This window comes from Bos javanicus, chromosome 23, assembly GCF_032452875.1.
Source record: "Bos javanicus breed banteng chromosome 23, ARS-OSU_banteng_1.0, whole genome shotgun sequence".
NCBI lineage: Eukaryota > Metazoa > Chordata > Mammalia > Artiodactyla > Bovidae > Bos > Bos javanicus.
This window is the reverse complement of record NC_083890.1, coordinates 51,283,562-51,304,884: the sequence shown is the minus strand read 5'-3', so window position 1 is coordinate 51,304,884 and position 21,323 is coordinate 51,283,562. Positions and strand designations below refer to the sequence as shown.

General features: G+C 52.5%; 1 protein-coding gene across 3 annotated transcripts in view; it reads right to left on the bottom strand.

The window, feature by feature from the left end:
• Positions 1–3,539: 3,539 nt before the first annotated feature.
• MYLK4 (myosin light chain kinase family member 4) overlaps positions 3,540–21,323 on the bottom strand; it is a 69,144-nt gene continuing 51,360 nt past the window's right edge. For all 3 annotated transcript variants that reach the window (XM_061399002.1, XM_061399001.1, XM_061399003.1), the window contains 9 exons: positions 20,029–20,122; positions 19,848–19,957; positions 18,626–18,767; positions 15,706–15,776; positions 14,755–14,883; positions 13,844–13,996; positions 11,850–11,928; positions 8,634–8,706; positions 3,540–5,581 (listed from right to left, as the gene is read on the bottom strand). In XM_061399002.1, the coding sequence (XP_061254986.1) occupies positions 8,659–8,706; positions 11,850–11,928; positions 13,844–13,996; positions 14,755–14,883; positions 15,706–15,776; positions 18,626–18,767; positions 19,848–19,957; positions 20,029–20,122 (826 nt within the window). In that variant the 3' untranslated portion in view covers positions 3,540–5,581; positions 8,634–8,658. The remainder of the gene's footprint in view (positions 5,582–8,633; positions 8,707–11,849; positions 11,929–13,843; positions 13,997–14,754; positions 14,884–15,705; positions 15,777–18,625; positions 18,768–19,847; positions 19,958–20,028; positions 20,123–21,323) is intronic.

Here is a 21,323-nt window from a genome sequence, read left to right as displayed (position 1 = left end):
AGGCTTCTGTCCAACTCGACTACAGATCACGGCTTCCCAAGACGCCTCCCTGAGCTTCCATCACCTGAGTTAATGCTTGGTTCACAGAACCCAGGGACTCCCTTCACCTCCTACTCCCGGGGTGCTACAAAGGACGTAGTGAAGGACACAGACAAGCGGCCAGAAGGGCGAGGCCTGGGCGGGTCCTGAGAGCAGGAGGCTCTGACCCCATGGAGTTGGGGTGCGCCCCCTCCAGCATGTTCATTAACCCAGAACCTCTCCAGGTCCCTATGTTCAGGGTTTTTAATAAAGGTTTCAGTACCCAGGGGTGACGGCCACCGGTGGTAGCTCTGTCCCAGCTCCTTCCCCCTCCCTGGGGGCGGGGGCGGTGGGGGCCAGGTGAATGTGCCAGCCCCCTCCCAATCCTGTGGTTGGGTCCTCAGACCACCAGCCTCATCCGCCCAGAATCACCTGAGGGCAACAGCTCAGCTGTGGACGCTCAGGAAATCCCGGGGCTTCTAGGAGCTCCCAGGCCAGGACCTGGGACCCAGGTCAGACACAGAGCTGTGGTTTGTGTCACGACATCACAGAGGCCCAGGAGGGCTCCTCCTCCGGGAAAGAGGTCAGAGGGCCTGGCCTGACGCCGGGTGGGGAAGCCTGAGTCTCGAGTGAGTAGCAGGGTGTCTCTGTGAACACAGGGTCCAATGCTCCCAGCAGGACCATGCCAGCCAGTATGGGTGGGCAGCCACCCCTGGGGGGCTAGACTAGTGATGTTGGCCTGCCCCACGTCACCCTCAGACAACGGCTAGGCGGGCAGCCCTCACAGCAGCGTTCCAGCCGGGAAGGCGACTGGTGGCCCCGGGCTGGGCAGCCGTCTCCTCCTGAGTCCCTCAGCGGTAGGTCCTCTGGGGCAGACACACACCACTCTGGGTCTAAGGAGTCGCCCAGAGCTGCAGGAAAGGCGAGCTGCCAGCGGCCTGCGTGACTTCTCCCGCGGTGCCGGCACCAGGGCTCTGTGTGTGTCAGTCTGTGTCTTTGAGCTAAAACTGGGGGAAACCTGCAGCTTGTGTCGGCTCCTTGCGTCCGAGCTGGGGGAGTAGTTTTCCCCAGGCTCCTGTGCATGGTCTCGGGCCCCTGCAGCTTGCGTCGGCTCCTTGTGTCCGAGCTGGGGGAGTAGTTTTCCCCAGGCTCCTGTGCATGGTCTCGGGCCCCTGCAGCTTGCGTCGGCTCCTTGCGTCCAAGCTGTGGGAGTAGCTTTCCCCGGGCTCCTGTGCATGGTCTCGGGCCCCTGTGCGTGTAGCCTGGGTTCTTGCTATCAGCAGACGCCACACGCCATCCTCGTCCAAAGGAGAGCGCTTGCATCACGTTTGCCACATCCACAGATCAGCTCATTAACCAAAGGATAAACAAGGTCCGAGTTTATTCTTCAATACGACACGTACATATGACTGTTACACATCTGTATAAGGAAAAGGAGTACAGATGAACAGAACTACACCAGAAATAGAAAATGCACACGATAAGTGTAGTCACGGCTTTGGGGCTCCATGTTTATTTCTTGTCTGCGTGGAAAAACGTCGTCCAGAGGGCTCACCGGCACCTATGCGCCGGGATGACTGCAGAGCGTGCGGGGCTCCACACGGCACACACGCCGCAGGGCTCTTCCACCCCTTCGAGTGGGCAGCAGGGGAGTGAGAAGCCTTCACGCAGGGTGAGACCGCCCACAGAGGGACCGCCAGGGACGACGCGCCTGCCTGAATCGGAGCTGGGAGGAGAAATACACCGACCCTCTGGGGTGAGAAGCTGTGAGCTTCACACAAGGCCCAGAAGTCGTTCTGGTTCAGGAAGTCCCGCCCACCAAGTGCAGCATCTCAGTCCTTTAGGACAGAAAGCAACTTGCATTTTGCAAACATAATTTTCATCTCAGAGAGGCTCTAGGGGAACATGGTGATACATAAGAAGCCGAACTTTGATTCCAATGTAAGAAAAAGAGAAAGAAGTAGAATATTTTAAAAGGTGGAGCAAAAGCAGAGGAGGGCACCGTGGCCAGTTTGAGAAGGGCGTGGGCACAGAGGAACGGCCTGAACCCAGGACGGAGTCTCCAGGGGAGAGAGCTGAGCTCGACCCCACCTGCCCCTAGTTACGAGCTCACAGACCAGTTTCCAAGGGAGGCCCCTCAACTGGCCTGGAGTCCAGACCCAACAGGCTCAAGTCTAATATTGGCCGTCCCACAACCCAGAGGCTGGAGTCGGGGTCGTGGGAACAGAAGGACAAAAAACGAATAAAAGGAGAGTCTTGCTCGTTTCCCTCGTATAAAAATCCATATTTGGTTCTAAAACAAGGACAAAATGCTGCTGTACTAATTTCCATAAAGATGGTGAAAACATTAGTTCTCACAGATCTGAAACTACATCATATCAGAGTCGGCCTCGCATGACAAATCACGCCTATTTGCATCTTTGAGGAAAGAAAGCAAAAAAATGTCAAGTCAGACAGGAAGTGACTCCAGGCAACTCTACAGCGCCCAAAGACACGAGTCAGCCAACCTCAACCCGGAAGTGGTTTCCACGGTTAATCCAGGTGGGAGTCCGTGCCGGGGGGCGGGGGGGGGGGGGGAGTGGGGGGGCGGTTTATGTCGTGAACAGCATGGTCCTTTTCTCCCTGGTTTCTAAGCAGCAGCAGACTCTGGGTCCCTGTCGGCTTCCTTCTCCCCAGGCTGGGGGACATGCCCCACCCCCCTGTCACTTGATTTCCTCCATTTGCTGGAGAAACAGCGATAGCCTAAAGGAGTGGGCAAGGCCACCACGTCCACGGAGAGGAGGCGGAAGCCCAGCACAGCCTCTCGGCCCTGGTGACTTCTGGAGAAAAGGGGTCACGAGGACCCCGGTCCGGCCAGACTCTGCTTCTGGGTCCACACGCTCCTATGGTTTGATTCCTATGACGTGCAAACCCCATTTCCCGTAAGAATCATCGCATCCCGCAGCGACACGAGGGTGTGGACGGAGGGGACCACTGAGCAGGAGACGGGAACCTCCCATCTCGTGTAACTGGAGGGCAATCATCAGCTCTTCAGCACACTGTCCTTAGCGCCCTCAGAAAGCCCCCTGGACCCCGCCCTGGCACTCCCCAGCCAAGCGTGCAAATCTAACTATGCAGCCTAAGGAGAGCCGCTTTCAAAGCAGAGTCTCCTTTCTAAACCCTAGAGCCCACGCCCGCTGACTGCAGGGTCGTCAGTGGGTGAATCTGGCAAGCAAGCACTTGTTCACTTGGCCCCAGCTGGGTCCTCCACATGCAGTGGGACCGGGTAAGGTGACCAGGACTGAGGAGACCCCAAGCCCAGCGGAAGGTCCTCCATGTGGGCCGGGGGGAGCCCCACCCGGGCCAGAACACACCCTGCACGAGGGGCTTCCGATCAGACCCCTGTGTCCCGTTCAGCAGTTGAGCGGATGCAGCTCTCTGTGGGCTGAGCATGAAACCTGGACCACCTCGTGTTTTTCCAGACCCGATGAACACCAGCAGCTAAGGACAGAGTGGTGACATAACACGTCAGTCACAGGGCCTTGTGTGCACATGTGTGTTTTAAGGAAACTAAATTAAACACGAAGCAGAATCACAGAACAGGAAGAGGAGAAGCCAGCCTTGGATGAGCGCGCAGGCCCAAAGGAGACAGAGACGCGTCGCACTGCACTACCGGTGAGCTGGCGAGAGGCCTGAACTAATTACGCGTGTCTTCTGTCTCCGCCTCCCCCGCCCCCGAAACACGTGGGCGGGTGAGGAGGACGCCCGGGTGGGATCAGAGAGGACGGTGAACTGTCAGCGCCTGTCAGAACCCCCTCACCCAGGGGCCCCCAGAGCTGTTCTCAGTTGGTTTCATCACTATCGAGACAACTGGAGCCTAGAGCGACTTAAGCTAAAAATAAAGACATTATTATAGCTGGTCTCAACACAACAGGTATTTGGAAGTGGAAAATGTGAGAGAGGCTTAAGAAGTAAGTGATGGGCGTGGCATCCACCGTCTCAGCTTCCTGGAGAAGCAACTCCTGTTTCTGCAGCAGGGCTCGGGTCCCCTGTTACATGTGAAGAAACGGCACTAGAGCTTGGGAGTGGAAGAGCTTCCAGCTGGAAATCAGGGTCACGTCCGAGTGGGGGTGCCCCGTGCCGGGCTGAGCCAAAGGGCCGCCACGTGGCGTGGCCACTGGTCCTCTCTACCCAGGTCGCTCGACAGGAAGCCCAGCACTGTCCCCTGAAGGACTCACCAGAGTCTTTCTCATTCCAGCTGCGTTGAGGGAAGCTCTCGGGACAGTTAACGTTACTCTCAAGGCCATGAATGGACAGACTAACCATGCACTGCCTCTCGAGGCCCGTGTTTCACGTGGATGACGGTTCCCTCGGAAGAGAGCAAAGTGCACGGTGACAACCTGTGTCCCTCAGCTAAAAGTAGACCAGCTGCTTGAAAGACTGCTGCTCTTGGAGGAGATGGCAAAACAAATGGAAGATAGGCTTTCTGATCCTGTTGCTCAGAATTCAAAGAAAGTGTATATTCCAGAAAGCAAATTACTCATCAGTTGGATTCACCGGATTTCAGTCAAATCAAAATAATAAAGTCCGAGAAACAAAGCGGTCAAGGGTTCACTGGACTTAGAACTTTTTCTGGCAACATACTCACCCCTTTGAAAGGAAATTCTCTCTCTAAATGTATCCAACTTTTTTTTTTACATATATCCACATTCTTTCTCATATTCTTTTCCATTATAATGAGCTGACTCATTGGAAAAGACCCTGTTGCTGGGAAAGACTGAGGGCAAGAAGAGAAGGGAGCAAAGCGACAGAGGATGAGATGGTTGGATGGCATCATCAACTCGATGGAAGTGAGTCTGAGCAAACTCTGGGAGATACTGAAGGACAGGGAGGCCTGGCGTGCTGTAGTCCACGGGGTCGCAAAGAGTCGGACACAACTGAGCGACCAAACAGCGATACATTCTTTTTCATAGTCTTTTCCATTATGGCCTGAAATGGCAACCCACTCCAGTATTCTTACCTGGAGAATCTCATGGACAGGGGAGCCTAGTGGGCTACAGTCCGTGGGGTCACAAAGAGTCAGACAGGACTGAGCGACCGAGCGTGAACACACACAGCGGTCTATCCTGAGATGCTGAGTACAGTCCCCCGGGCTGTGCAGTGGCACCTTGCTGTTTATCCATCCTATAGATAATAGTTTGCTGTTGCTTCCAACACATTTTAAACCCTCAGCTCAGTCTCCAGTATGACCACTCTAGTGATCTGAGACATAGCAGAGACGAGGCCTGCTGGGCCCCAGCAACAAAGACAGAAAGCTTTAAGTTCAGGATGGCAGGGAACCATATTCTTGGGTGCTCCCGGCCGCAGGGTGTGGCAGGGGCTGGGGTGGGCGCAGGCTTGCCTGCCTCCAGGGCTTCAACTCTCAGCACCCCCCGCCCCAAGCCTGGCAGAGGTGCTCAGAGTTCAGAGTGGCACCCTCCCCTCCCCACCGCCCAGAGCCACCAGTCTGCGTAGGGGTCAAGGCATCAGAATTGCTGATTTTTCCAAAAATCTCCTCAAGGCAGCAGCAACCGCAGCAGTTTTCCTGCAAAGCAAACAAAATATGACTCTTGTTAATTCAGCAAGGCTTTTAAAATTGTAATTAGTTGGTTGCGCCCCTTAGGAAAACCACAGATGACTTTTTATAATGTATGTGTGTCTGTGAGAAAAAAAAGGAACTCCTTGAAGGATCCACTGCTTACCAGAGCTGGGTGGGGTGTGTGTGTGTGTGTGTGTGCTCAGTTTATGCAAGATATTTTGGTACCACGCGCAGGATCGAAGGACAAGGCCTCTTTGTTTCGCCTGAAGTGCAGCCAGCTCCCACCCGCTGCCACCCTGCGTCCCGCCAGCTCCGTCGGCATCAAAGCGCAGCCGGGGATGCGCGTGGGACTCTCTGCATCTGTCTCAGCCACGTATGACCCACGTCCTCCCTGTAGACCTGAGGGCTTGGCCCTGGTGCGCGTCTCCCGGGCTGGCCACAGAGCAGCAGGAAGGAGAAACGAAACGCCACCTGGTTTGTTTTTAGAGCACTTCCTCAGCCCATCAAAAAACCTCTGACAAATTGCAGGAGATTTCTGTCCTCAATTTGCGTTGCGGGTTATGCCTTATTCATAAGGCTCTTTTTCCACAGGAATCATCTCCAACCACCAGATTTTAAAAATCAATATTATCTCAAAATTGGTTTTACTCATGTTATGTCTTGCCAAACTCCAAGCTCCTCCTGGCAGGAGAGATTGTGAAGCACGGTCTACTGCTTTTAGCACAGCATCCTTCTCAAGGAAGGCTGCCCCCAGCATTAATTTCTTAACCTGACATTTTAGTTTGAGAAAGAAAAAAAAAGTGAGAAAGCAAACCAGGAAGCACCTGCATCGCATGGACATGCGGTGGGACCGAGGTGGGTTTCTGCGGCCCCTGGAGGGGTGGGGGGGACCCAGGAAGGGAAGCTGGCCAGCCCGAGTGGCCGTCTCGGAGTGGACCAGGCCAGGTTTGGAGTGGTCTCGCTGAGCATCTGCAACAAAGATGCTGCGTTGCCAGGGCAACCGGCTCAAAGCGCTTGGTCATTTGGGAAGGTCACGTACACACTTTAAAGAGGATAACCAACAGGGACCTACGGCCCAGCACAGGGAGCTCTGCTCGGCGTCATGTGCCGGCCTGGATGGGAGGGGCGTCTGGGGAGAATGGATGCGTGTACACCCACACGCACGCTGAGTCCCCTGACCACTCACCTGAAGCCGCCACGACGGTTTTAATGGCTATACTCCAACACAAAACAAAAAGCCTGAAGTCTGGGGGGAAAACCCACAAGCCTTCGTCCTTGTCCTTCTGGCCGCCACCACCTTCCATCACCTGGGGTTCAAGAGCAAACCTCCCTGAACCGTCACCCACTGCCTTTTCGCCTCATCCTTCCCACCAGCCCCTGGCGCCAGGCCTCCTGCCTGGGCACCTCCTGGCACCCAGTGACCTCGCTCCCACCAGCCCCCAGAGCCTGCCCAGGGCTTATGGTGGGAAGGTGGTTTGCGGCAAACCCTCAGGGTTTGTGGTCGCTGGGAACAGAGCTGCCTCTGGGCGGGGCTGGGGGAGAGAAGGACCGCCGGGGCGCGCTGCCCGCAGACCTCGGGCTCACGGCTCCCAGCAAAGCCGGGATGCCCACTTCAGGGGGTGCAGATGGTCCTCCTTCTCCACCGTGGCACCAGACGTGAGGCTACCCCCTGCTGTTCCCAACGCCAACTCCCCACTAGTCTGTACAAACAAGAATGGTCTTTGTATGTAGAAAGCAAAAGCTTTCCCGTCGACGTCACATCAATCTCCAAACAAGCGAAAGGGTCCCCAGTAAGGGAACCTCGTGCCAAAGCCAGGGTGTTCGCCAACGCTGGTTTGTGACTTGTATGATGATTTGGTGATTTATTTCTACCCCATCTTACTCCTCAACAGATTCGAGGCAGCTTGCAAGAGCGCACACAGGCAACAGACCAAGAAAACCTCGGGGCCAGAGTAGATACAAGTCAGGGTGAGAGTTCGGACAGGCAGGCAGCAGAATGTCGCCTCACGAGGCTCGAGTCCAGCACGGCCACTGAAGCCGAGCTGCCCGGGGGCCGAGGACTCGCAGCCCAGACGACGGGGCGGCTGGCCGGGGCCAGCGGGGGTCCTGGGGCTTCTCGAAGCCCTCTGGGGTAGTGCACGCCCTCGGCCTCTCCTTTGGGCCGTGTGTGTGTGAGTGTGTGTGTGTGTGTGTGTGTGCACAGTCTCTCAGTCATGACCAATTCTCTGCAATCCTATGGGCTGTAGCCCACCAGGCTCCTCCATCAATGGGAATCTCTGGGCAAAAATACTGGAGTGGGTTTCCCTGCCCTCCTTCACGGGGTCTTCCCGAGCCAGGGATCAAACCCATGTCTCTGATGTCTCCTGCACTGGCAAACGGGTTCTTTACCACTGGCGCCACCTGGGAAGCCACTTTTAGGCCATAAATTGGACCATTTATTGATGTAACAGCACATGCTCGTGTGTAACACTCCTTCTCTGAATAATTCTGACAAAATTCTAAGCAAGACAGAGGCTTTGTATGAAGAGGCAGTTCCTTGGGGTCCAAGATGGGGTCTGGGCCTGGCAACAGCTCGGAAGGAGAAGAGTGAGCAGACTCCCCAGAGCGTCAGGCTCCACCGTGCTCCAGGGGTGCCCCTGGGCAGGTCCTGACTCCCCAGAGGGTCAGGCTCCACCGTGCTCCGGGGATGCCCCTGGGCAGGTCCTCAGACTCCCCGACTCTGCAGATAGCGCTCCCTCCCCTGCTACTCCTACTATGTACAACTGTTGCACGGACTCCCAGGAGCCCTCCTGAGTACCTACTGTGTGCCGAGCCCTGGTCTCTGGCTTTGCTTGGATGGTCTCAGTGGAGCCACTCAACAAACATGGGAAATGAGACTGTCCCCAGTCCACAAATCACAAGACGGAGGATCCTCTGCTAGGAAACAGCAGAGTAGACCCAAACACAGCCTCCTGGCCTCGGGGCCTCCCCCGGAGGGAACGCACCCCGCTGCATTCGCGGTCAGCCAGCCACACTCTCCCCACCCTCTCTCTAGGCTCAGAGGCCCCTTTAGACCAACCTTTCAAGAGGGCACTTTCCGGACACTATTTGGTCGCCAGGTCCCGGGCATCAGAGCAGCAATTCTTCCTTTTCTAGGAAAACCAAGAAGACATTTCGAGAAGGGTCAGACTGACGCGGTCTGACGATACCCAAAGAGGCAGGGGTTCCTGCAGAGACGTCCCTGGACCCTGAGTGGCTCACGGCCGCAGAGTCCGGCTCGAGGGCGTCTGCAGTCCCCTCCACGCCCCTGTAGTCACTGCTCTTCCGCTCGGAGTCATGGACAGAGAGACTCGCGCTCCATGACCCTTGTCGTGACACGTGTGTGTTTAGCCAAGACTCAGGCGGACGGAGCACGAGAGTCAAGATAGACTGACCACAGGGATGAGCCAGACACAGACATGGCTGCTTGCAGATGTTCTCAAGCCAGCAGACAAGAGCTAAGGGCCCCGGGAGAAGCTCCGGAGGACAGAGGAAGTCCCTCTGGTTGGCGCTGAGGAGACCGTCCTGGAGAAAGGGCACTGGGAGTGGGCCTCGGACACTGCCCAGGACTTGGGCCCCAACACTGGCACCCATGGGGGCCTGAACTGCTGGGCATGGGGGTTCAGGGTGCAAGGAGGGGAAGACTGGGAGATTCTCTCATCAGGGGATAATACGGTCAGAGCTATAATTAAGGAAGGGATGATTTGGTGACAGGGAAGAGCGTGGGCGCACACAGGCTCTGAGCACGTCCATCGTCATTAGCTCGGTAGACAGGAGCAGAGAATGAGACCGGAGCCCAGGAGACGGGGAGGAGAGCTGGATGGTCATGAGCCGTGGCAGGAGAGCATCGGCCCCACCTGCTTGCTTCCCCGCCCCCAGCCCCAAAGCAGCAACTGTGTCTGCACAGGTGCTGGCCAAGGGCGCACGGGTTTGCCCTCCGGGAGGCCCTGCTGCAGGCTGTGCCTGACGCAGTGAGTCCCGTGCAGGTGGTGGGCTTGGCCCTATGAGCCCAGCTCAGGAGGTGGAGACCGCAGGCCTCGGTGTCTAAGAGGGAGAATCCTTCCAAGTTCACAGATCACGGACATGCTCAGTGGCTGGGAAACAGGAAGTGCTTTTAAGCATGAAACAATGAAAAGAGACAAATAAAAGTTTATTATGAAAACTTTGAAATATCAGAATTTAGATTTAAATAGTTTGAGTAAGAGTTGAATTGTCAACATAAAGTTGAATTCTGGTTCTACAGGACATAGAAACAAGATTCTCCCAGAAGTGAATCACCTAGAAAAAATTATTCTCAATACTTCACCAAAAAATAAAATATATTAAGCTTGAGTGCTATCCTTCAGTAACATGAAAGATGTCATACAGGGTGGTCCTGGAAATGTCACAGGCCCCCTTGGCCCAGCAGCCTGCCTCCAGCGGGACGGCAGAGTGGGGAGCCTCACCCGACTCCAGGGTCTGCTGCCTGTGGTGGGATCATGGGTGGGTCTATACCCCTGTCCTCAGCGGCCCTTTCACATAAAGGGAATGATGGCATGTCTGAATCAGAGCATTGACCTGAGGACCAAATGAGTTCATTTCCCTGAAGCCATCAGAACAGTGCTTGGCACAGTGCTGTACAATTATAACTTTCACGGTAACTAACAGGATTTATACAACGGAATGTTTTTTGTTTAATCCTCACCATCCCTGAAATATCTATTCACCTTAGATACCAGCAGTTGGATAAAATAACAAAAAGGTGATTTTTGTTATTGTTGTATGATCTAAAAAATATTTTTAAACACTTCTACACTGTATAATGTCATTAATTATCTGTTGTGGTTTCCATATTGTCCACCACGTCAAAGTGTATTTGGACACCAATAAGCTTGGATAAAAATACATGGGTGGAAAATTGGCCCAGAATAGGTTGGTAACCCTAATAAGCAGTTTATGCCGTCTGGGTGAGGTACCTACCAGGGAATCAGCCTATTTTTACTTGACATCAGTACCAATTATCAAGGAAAGGTATATTCAGACACAAATAAAACTTACAACTGATGCCGAATTTAGAAGTAATTTCAATAAAAACTGGATGTGGAAAAAATGAGTACCGGGGGCACAGTCATCCCAGGGCTTGGTCGGTGGAAAAGCTGCACTCCAAACCCCGGAGGAGCAAAGATGGAGGGGAGGGGGGTGTACGAGGCCGACCAGCCGCCTCCACAGCGAGTGACGGCAGGGCCTGCCCGCCGCCTCCCTGGGATCGCGCCCCGCTGACCACACTAAATATTCAGGAAAGCTGCTTAGATGCGACCCCTCTGCCTCTGTACTGTTTATATAATCCACGGTGATCTGGATGTGGACGTCGGCAGGAGGCGATGGTAGTCACTCAGGTGACAGGTGGCCTCAGCCTAGACAACCATCCTGACGGTGGGGACTGTACAGATTCCAGGAATAATCATTGCAGACGGTGAAGGAAAATTATGGATGAGCTGAGGGGACTGGGGGAGGGAGAGGGGGCACAGAGAGGCGTTGGGGTCTGGGAGGGTGGTGAGGATGGTGGAGGGGGGAGCGGAGACAATCCAAGCAGAGATGGCCAGCTCACAGAGGAGTATTCGGGCCCAAAGCTTAGGAAAGAGACCTGTGCTGGAGGTACTGACGAGGGAGGTGAGATGTAAGCGCTGGCTAGGGCGGTGAGAGGCGGTCAGGAGTTTGCATAAGAAGTGACCACACGGGGAGGCCGGGTCACTCTCAAGGTACACCCCACCATTCAGTATCCTTCCCATGCACTTACATTAATCTCTTGTCCAAGCTGAATATTACCTTTCTTTTTACTTTTTTTTTGGTGCTTAGAGCACACTAAACCAGGCAAGCTGGGAAGTTAGAATTTTGAGTTCTATGTAGGAGATATATCTTGAATGTACATTAACATGTATTCTCCAAAACTTTATGTGACCTATGCCCGAGGCTAAATGTGTAAGTGTGGGTGCGGTTACGGTGACGAAACGATTCACTTTGCAATGGATACAGTAATTAAATAATAAACCTAATACATAGTTCTGCTGAAAATAATTCTCTAGTGTAGTTAGCATCATTAAAAAGCACAAATTGCTCAATAAAAGCATTTTAAGCAATTTAGCGCTAGCACAAGATTAGAAGGCTGTGAGAGACTAATTAGAAAGAGCTTCACTCAAGGCTGAGGTGCCGCTAGCATCTGATCGTCAGAAGGTTGAAGCCGACTAGAAAGAAGAGGGAGAACAGCAGCCGTGGTTACCTGCGTGCTGAGCCTGGAGTGGAGCTTGGGATCCGACAGCCAAGGGTGCTTGAGAGCCTCACTAGCACTGATTCTCCAGCTAAAGGGAAAGGCAGCGGTTATTAGGGACCCAGCGGAGACCAGACGGCCTCGTGTCAAGTTGCCAGGCAATTCTGTCTCCCATGGCATTAGTATCAGGGATAGGTTACCATCCAATCCCATCAGGGTAACACTACTGGTAAGACAAGCAAGACAAACAATTCTGAAATCTTGATGCTACCTGAACATCTTCCTTCAAATAGAAATAACCATTCTTGATGAGATGTCTGAGCTTCATAAATTGAACTTCTATCTTCCCGACCCAGGGATTGAACCTATGTCTCCTGCTTAGCAGGCAGGTTCTTTACTACTGATGCTTTTGAACTGTGGTGTTGGAGATGACTCTTCAGAGTCCCTTGGACTGCAAGGAGATCAAAAGAGTCCACCATAAAGGAAATCAGTACTGAGTGTTCTTTGGAAGGACTGACGCTGAAGCTAAAACTCCAATACTTTGGCCACCTGATGTGAAGAGCTGACTCATTTGAAAAGACCCTGATGCTGGGAAAGATTGAAAGTGGGAGGAGAAGGGGATGACAGAGGATGAGATGGTTGGATGGCATCACCGACTCAATGGATGTGAGCTTGAGTAAGCTCTGGGAGTTGGTGATGGACAGGGAGGCCTGGTGTGCTGCAGTCCATGGGGTCACAAAGAACTGGACACGACTGAGCGACTGAACTGAACTGAACTAAAAACTGCTTGTCTCTTCTATTAGATCACAAGTTACCTAAAGCCAGGAACTGGGCTTTATACATTTGCCCTCAAAGCCCCAGATACAATTTCTGGAAGATCAGGGACAGTGAAGTGCAGGGGAAGGAGCATCTGGGGTCAGCCCCGGCCCCACCCCGCCGAACCGACCCCACCCCGCCGAACCGACCCCACCCCGCCGGACCACCTGTCTATTCTGGGGTCAGCCCCGGCCCCACCCCGCCGGACCACCTGTCTATTCTGGGGTCAGCCCCGGCCCCACCCCGCCGAACCACCTGTCTATTCTGGGGTCAGCCCCGGCCCCCACCCCGCCGAACCACCTGTCTATTGGTTCATGGTGGTGGTTACATAACTTAAAAGCTATAAAACAATAAAGCAAGTATTGTTGGCCATGAACATCTTAAATGCCATCTACCATTATGTGTTTTATTATTTTTCTATTTTCTCTCATTATTTTTCCATTTTGGAGGTTTTTTGTTTTCCATTTTTTGTCTGTTTAAAACTTTTTTTAAAATTATTTTTATTTATTTATTTTTAATTTGTTTTCTTTTTTCTTTGTATTTTTCTTTTCTGTTTTTGGGAGCTGTCTTTTTTAAAATTTTTGTTACTTAGTCTTATCTTTTGTCATTATATATTTAAGACAGGATCATCTGAAAAGTATGTTTGGCTCATCACAGTCCTCCACCCCGTCTATGATCCTAAAATGTGATCCCCTGTATTTCAGTATCAGTACCCTTCATCCACTGAATTCTGAATTATCAGCAAGACAGAAAGCAGGCCATTCATACATAACAGTCACGTGCTCAGCCTTGTGTTGATTCTTGGTTCTGTCACTTAACCGGCCATGTGATCTTGGAGTATCATCAAAGAACATGACTGATAATGCCCTCCTCCCACGGAACTGGGAAGGGGGTAAAGAGAACATGTCTGGAGAGCAGCAGCAGGCCTGGCCCACAGCAGGCTCTCCCATGAAACAACTGTTCAGCGGCGTGGAGCCCCCTAGCCCCACTCAAGCCCTGCGATCACAGCGGTTCCAGGGCTCAGGAGACCGGGTGGAGAGCACCAGAGTCACTGTGCCTACAGCCCCACAGGTGCACCAGAGAGACAGCCGCGGGGCTGGTGGCTACTTCCCTGACTGCGGTCCTCTCGGCCCCGGGGCCCCGCCTCTGTTCGCCCTGCCTCCTCCTGAGCCCAGAGGGGATGCGGTCACCTCTTCTCCTTAATGAGAAGCTTGGAGATGAACTCCCGGGCCTCCTCCGAGACATCCTGGAACTCTTGGTCCTCCAGGTCCCACCTGCAGGCCAGAATGTTGTTCAGGGTCTCGGCATCGTCGTCGCCCAGGAAGGGGGACAAGCCGCTGAGTCTGTAAGACACGGCGTCCAGGGTGAGAAGCCTTTAAACACCCTCAGACTCTGTGGAGACAGGTGCCTTCCTGGTTCTGTCATTTAAAATGGAAAGAAGGCTCAGGGATAAAGATCTGCCTGCAATGCAGGAGTTACCATAGGATGTGAATTCAGTCCCTGGGTGGGAAGATCTCCTGGAGGAGGGCACGGCAACCCACTCCAGTATTCTTGCCTGAAGAAACCCATGGACAGAGGAGCCTGGTGGGCTACAGTCCATGGGGTTGCAAAGAGTTGGACACGACTGAGCGACTCGCGAGCATGATTTTTTGTTTATCAGCAGTGGTTGTGGTGAAGGCACAGCTACCCTCAAACACGAATCTCACAGAATAACACAGATGCCCTTTTAACGCGTTTTGCCACAGAGTGCCATCACGTCCTCCGATGGCAGACGCCAGGAACGTCACCCCTGGACAGTGAGGCTGCTTCATCACTCAGGGGATCAGGACACAGTTGGGGGTGTTTTTTAAGTTCCTTTTAGAGCATAGGATGGTGGTCTAGGAATCTGGGTGATCAGTGAAGAAGAGAGACTATTACTTTTTCTGATGATTAAAGAATTTACTCCTTTATCCACCAGACTCAACAGAACATGGGAAGTACCTGAGTATGGGGCAGAGTTATTTATCTTTGAAAGATCTAACTTAGGGCTTTATTCAAAATAGCAAATGGAATTTACGCGGCGATTGAGAACAAGTGTCCGAGGGGCTGGGAGTGTGCTTACAGCATGTAGGTGATGACGCCCACACTCCACATGTCAGTGGGGAAGGAGACAAAATCGTAGTTCACAACTTCAGGGGCGAGGAATTCAGGAGTTCCAAAGTTCACCTTCAGCTTCTCTCTGGGTTTGTACCTGAAATTTAGGAGACAACACAGAGGAATGAAGAGGGTCAGCCAAAAATCAAAACTCGAGAAAACAGAAAGGGTGCAGTCTATAAGCAAAATAACTGCAGCTGCACAGCACAGTTAATGTAAACAGACTGAAGGAAATCGTATATTAAAGACAGAGTGTCCGAAACTGGTAACGAAGCTTCCCACCAGAGAGCCTGAAGAGTCTGAAACGGTAATGAAGCTTCTCCTAGAGATCCTTAATAATCTGAAATGGTTGTGAGAAAAGCCACTCGGAATAATTAGAACACCTGAATTATGAATTATGAAACATGACTGAAGGAGCCGTGAGAACAGACTGTGCCCTGTCGACAGCTCAAACAAGCCTAGTTTAATGAATAGAGAAGACGCGGCCGTTCACGACCGCCCAACACTCTCACTCACGCGCTGAGGTCCGAGTAAACTCCGTTCCGTTGAGGAGCTCATCTCTGCCTGAACCCTGTGAGCAATCCTGCTCACACAATTACTTTTTTAAGGCAAGTCTTCTCTTTACAGATGGACCAAATGCATAAGACTAAGACAAACTCTCACAAATTATGGATTAATGTCTTAACATTTAATAACTGCACTGTACTAGGTTTTAATATTCCATATTTTTCTGGCATGCACTGTAGAAACTCCTAAACGTTCAAATTCTGAAGCCAGCAAAGTAAAGCTGAAACATAATTTTGGTTAATTCTAAACAGGGATATGAAACCAAGGGGTATATCAGATTTATCTTTGCAAAGAAAGATCACCCATCATGTTCTCTAACTCAATTCATACACCTATGTCCAAATTGACATACCTTCTGGCCAATCCAAAGTCAATAATTTTTATTTGTTTAGTGTCCCGATTCACACACAGGATGTTCTCAGGCTGCCAGGAGAAAGAGACACATTAGCAATGAAAACAACCATCCTTCACTCAAATTGTCCTTGAACCACAACTAAAAATACAACGATGCTCAGGAAAAACATATCAGGCCTTTCACTTTGGGGCGGGCTTGTCTGCGTGGGTATTTTCTCCTTTAATTATGTGGTGGATGAGGTTGTGGGCCCCTGCCAAGCTCGCATGACCCTGCCTTCCCTCCCCCACCAGCTCTGCCGTTGACGACCATGCCTGAGTTCAGGCCAAGGCCTCCTGCCTCAAGACTTTCCAAATGGCCTGGTGGAGGCCGTCTCAGACTTGACATCCGCCCCCCTAAAATTATTAAGTATGAATTTCCCCTTCTTGGAGGACTATTTTTCCCGAGGATTTATGAGTTCCAGGAGAAATGGCCTGCTTCATTCCACCGGCCACACCGAGCACGCACCCACATGCGAGCAGCCCTGACCCCCAGGCTTTCCCTGAGCTCAGTCTATGGGAAAGTCATCTGTAAGGGGAGGACTCCCCCGCCCCCGTTCATTCTTCATTCTCGGTGATTCCAGAGAGTTGCTGAGTTTGGTCTCCGTGCCTAAAAGCCTTGACTAAGCGTTCCCTTGGAGCTTGCCTCTGGAAAGACTTGGCCCTGCCAATGGGACGGTCTCGGGGTGCAGAGGAGAGAGGTAGATAGCCCTGCAACTCGGTATTTATAGAACATCTGACAAGTGCACCTCCCTACGTTAGGACAGAAGACCTGAGGGATGGGAAAAATAGGGGATCTGACTTAAAGTCAAGTTCATCCTAAAAAGAGAAATAAAGGTTTCAAAGAACCGCCTGAACTCTCAAGCTCTAACTCATCCCAAATCTTCCCTAAGCGCTAGGAGGGGGCATTAGCCGAGGTGCCAAGTCCCCAGGATTCCACGTCCCACCCTTCACATGGGGTCATGGCTGCCCCCCTACCCTGCCTGTCCAGGTGGAGGAGAGGGTAGAGTGAGGTCAGAAACACAGCAACACTTTATGAGATGAGCTAGCACCAGCTTGGTGGTGATGGTTTAGTCACTAAGTCGTGTCCAACTCTGTTACCCCATGGACTGTGGCTGGCCGGTCTCCTCTGTCCCAGGCCACAGAACTGGAGTGGGTTCCCATTTCCTGCTCCAGGAGTCTCTGCTTGTCAACATTCAATTGTCCATTTGGTTGGGCATAATGTCATTGGAAGCTTTTTCTCTAAAATATCTCTAAAACAGATGTCTCTAGGCAAAGGCAATTTATAGAGAAGTGGGTGCTGCACAGGAAGACTTGGCCTCGTGCTTACGTAACTGATTGATCATGTATCAAGCTGTCCAATTGCCAAAAAGCACCACGACACAAAAGAATTGTTTGCAGAATAAAAAAAAAAAAAAAAAACAGCTCTGAGGGCACTTCAGAAAGTTAATTTTTTTCTAATTATAAAATTAAAGCATATTCATTGAATAAGATTTACAAAACACAAAAAATGCAGGAAGGAGACCATTTTAAGCCACCTACAATCTCCCTACAGAGAGACAAGCCTTTGGTATTTTTGGCCCCTCTCCTTCCAAGGAGCTTTCTGAAAGGGCGCCTGGTCCTTGATGACCCATCCAGCTGTCGCCTTTATTGCATCTTTACGTACGAGCCACAACTAGAACTGCCCACGCAAGTCCTCAGTCAACATTCTGAAGCCACATATGGAGCTGTCTGACTTCCGACGGGTCAGGTCCCCGCTTCAGCTGCCAATCAAACCCCGTTAGGGATATTCAGAGAGTATCTACACTCAATGAAAATGCTCCGTGAAAGTGCGCATTATCAAACCGGTTCATAGCCATGGGCTCTGCTAATGACTTTTAACCTCTGGCTCTGTCATCCCATCGACCACTTCCTCCTGCTCTGTGGATGGGAGAGGCAAGCGCGTAAATCAGGACGGTGAGAGGAGCCAAGTTACAGGAACGGAGGCCCATGGAAACCTATTCAAGGAAGCTGAATTGATTTAGCTCCGCAATCCCTGATGACTTGCAGTAGATGGTATGTTCTACAGAATGTGTATTTTATCTCAGTGTCACACTGTGCAAACAGGGAAATGAGAAACGACCGAGCCACACAGGAAGATGCCTTGAGGACATGAGAGCTGCTCGGAGTTATTGGGCCCGTATTTCACTGGTCGTAACGATGCACAGTCGAATTACAGGGACTTCATAAAGGGAGAGAGAGCGAGAGGGAAAGGTCATAAAATAAGAGGAGAAAGAGGGTGGGCTCCCCACCATTTACAACAGGTTCGCACCGCTCCCGGGGGGGTGCCCAGCCCCACCCACCACCCTTCTGCCCCTCAGCCTCTCAGCACCTCCCCCCAGCTGCCCTGGATCCCATGCTGCCATAGCATCCTCCCTCTGGCTCTAGCATGCTTGTAGAAAAATAATCCCTAAAGTCCAGAGCCTCCTGGAGGGTTTTAGAGGACTGCTGGGGATTCTGGAGAGCTGGGAAGTTTGACCACAAGCAGGGAACTCTGAGTCAGCTAAAATTCCTCCCACCTACTCAGATGATGAGAGGATGCAACCAGGATGGTGGTGATGAGGCTGGTGTGATGGTAGAAACCACCTCCCTATGAGTTCCTTTAACATAAGCAACTTACAATAAGACTCTGAACAGCAGTCCCTAAGGATGCAGACAAGCACATACCAGCGAGTGACAGAAATTGGGGATAGGGAGATGAGGCTAAGAGTCCAGAGTCTTCAAATTCCCAAATACATACCCAGCGACGGGCTCCGTCTCCCAAGCGGGTGTCCAGTACCCGAGGGACCACGGACCCGCCTGGGGGAAGGGCTCGCGTCCCCCTGAGGCCGAGCACGCCCTACCTTCAGGTCCAGGTGGAGGATGTACATCTGGTGCATGTGTCTTATCCCCTCGCATATCTGCCTGATGAACAGGATGGTGTCGAGCTCCGTCAGGTTGCAGTTGTCGTCGATGATGCGATCGAAGAGCTCGCCTCCGTCCACGCTGCGGGGGAGAGGGGGCGATTCCGAGTCAGCGCCCTCGACGAGCACCTGCTCCTCGCATCTGCGTGCCGCTGACCCGCCCACCGGATGTGTCTGCAGCTGTGTCTCTCTACCTTCTGGATAAGATGCCTCTGACGGTGATGGCTGTCACTGGAGCCCCACCACTTGCTCAAATGGAAAGTCTCAAAGCCCCTCCCTTGCAGGGGCTGCGGCTCTGGGGTGGGCCCACCTCTGCCATCTCCTAAGGAGCACGGAGGCCCAGGAGGATGCTAGGAAGGCAGGGGTGGAGGGAATTCCAGACTCCTTGGAGGGCCAGGCTGATTTCAGCGATTAAGTGCTCATGTGGAGCTCATGCTGGATGTTTCATTACCCGAAATTCCTATCGCACAGTGACAAGCAAAACCCGAAGTGGGGCTGGGGGTGGGGAGCTGAAGTGAGTCGCAAACACGGCTTCAGTGTTGGTTAGAATGACTCACTTTCTAACTACACACTCAAGTTTTTATAAAGGTGATTTTATTTTACTTTTTATAATTTTTTTGATGTGGACCATTTTTAAAGTCTTTAATGAATTTGTTACAACACTGCTTCTGTTTTATGTTTGGGTTTTTTTAGCCACGAGGCATGTGGGACTGTAGCTGCCAGACCAGGGATCAAACCCACAGCCCTTGCGTGGTGAGGTGAAGTCTTAACCACTGGGCCATGAGGGACGGCCCCAGAAAGGTGATGTTAAACAGAAGCCTCTTAGCTCTACTTAGAAGAGTCTGACATGAGCTTTGTTTTCACTATCAGGTCAAAAGTAGGACACAGTTCAAGGCTCACCCCTCCAGGGTACCCAGAGCAAGAGTTAAGACAGGGCCTCGACAGTACAGCTCATACGGAGCTAAACCTGTGTGGTCGTCCTGCTGCTTAGCAACAGAACCTCACGTGGAGACCCTTTCCTGAGTAATTTCCTTCCCGCGGCGGATGCAGTTCTGACACATGCAAGTCAGAATCCCGGGGTCCAGCAGGGTCCAGCTGGAGGCAGGGCAGGGCGGGGTGCTGGGGATGTGCGCGTAGGATGGGGAGGGGATGGGGCACACACTACTCCATGACCAGGACGATGTCATTCTTAGACTCGAAGGCGTCGTAGAGCTGGATGAGGTTCACATGGTCCAGCTGGTTCATGACGCTGATCTCATTCTTCACGTCGTCCTGGGGGAGGGAGGGCTGGTTTAGCACTGGGCGGATGGCAGCCCACCGTGTCCACACTGCGTGGGCCTTACCTTGTCCTTCACGCCCCTGGTCTTGATGATCTTGGCCGCCAGCTTCAAGCCTGTGGCCTTCTCCTCACACTTGTGAACTTGGCCGAAGCGCCCACTGCGGGAGAAGAGGTCGTGGCCCAGGTGAGGCTCTGTCCCCGCCAGGGCCCCGGTCCAGCCGCTGCCCGGTGGACACTGAAGCTTTCCGGCACCCCTCACTCTGACTTGAGTGAGCAAGCCTGACGTGCCCCTGCTGTTGCCAAATCTCCTAGAACAGGTCAAGTTCTGATACGAGCCACAGGCCTCAGAGTCACCTGGGGGTGAGGTCCCGGCCCTACTGAAACAGGAAGGCTGGGGAATACCCCAGAAGCTGCATTTTCACAACATCCCTTGGGTGGTTCTCATGCACCCTAAATTTTGAGGGTTTCTATCGTAGAGAAAATAGAATCTTTCTGAATGCATGTGAATATAACAAGCTAGGTTCTCTAAGCATAAGAATGATACAGGCTGTTGGTCAGGCAAGTCAGATTATTTTTGGAAACTGCATATAAATAAATAAGTAATCACAAAATTGCATATAGACACATTTAATCAAAGCATACAGTACACACTTTAGCTTGGATATCAATTTAAATGCACTTCGTAAGGCAGCTTCTTACAAACGTCACCACCTCCCCAAATACACACTCATGAGCAGTCTTCTTGTTTGACTTGCTTGGTGTGATTCCTGACTTAGTGAAACGGCTGGGGAGCTGGGGGGAGGTCACCCCAGCCCACCCCACTCAGCCACACTCCTTGCACAGAAGCAGATGCGTCCTGGGGTGGGGGTGGAGTGACATTACCGTAGCACAGCCAAGTGTGACATCAATCCCACCCACTGTTCCAGACGTGCTCTCTCTCCTGGAGCCCAGGAACACAGCCCCGGGCGCTTCAGATGTGGCTCCTCATTAAGAAAGGTCTTTTTCCCTTAATTAGCAATGGCCCCCAGATCGGCCTGGCCCAGCCGTGGTGCCACGTCACTGCTCAGCTTCAGCTCCTTCCGTTCCTCTGGAAGGCTTCACCCTGCAAGGCCTGGGGCGGGAGGTGGCCTCAAGGGTCCCTGCTGGCCCGCCAGGCTGATAACCTCATGCTAGGAATAACTGACCATGATGAGCAGAAACTCTAATCACCCCACAGGCCACAGGTGGGGAAGGAACCCCAGGAAAATGGAGGGGCCTGCCGGGGCGTGGGGGCCCCAGGATCCTGGCCCTGGGGGGTTGGCCCCGCCGACTCTGTAGGACAAGGGGCTGCGCCTCAACTCGCCCCCGATGGAGAGGAGG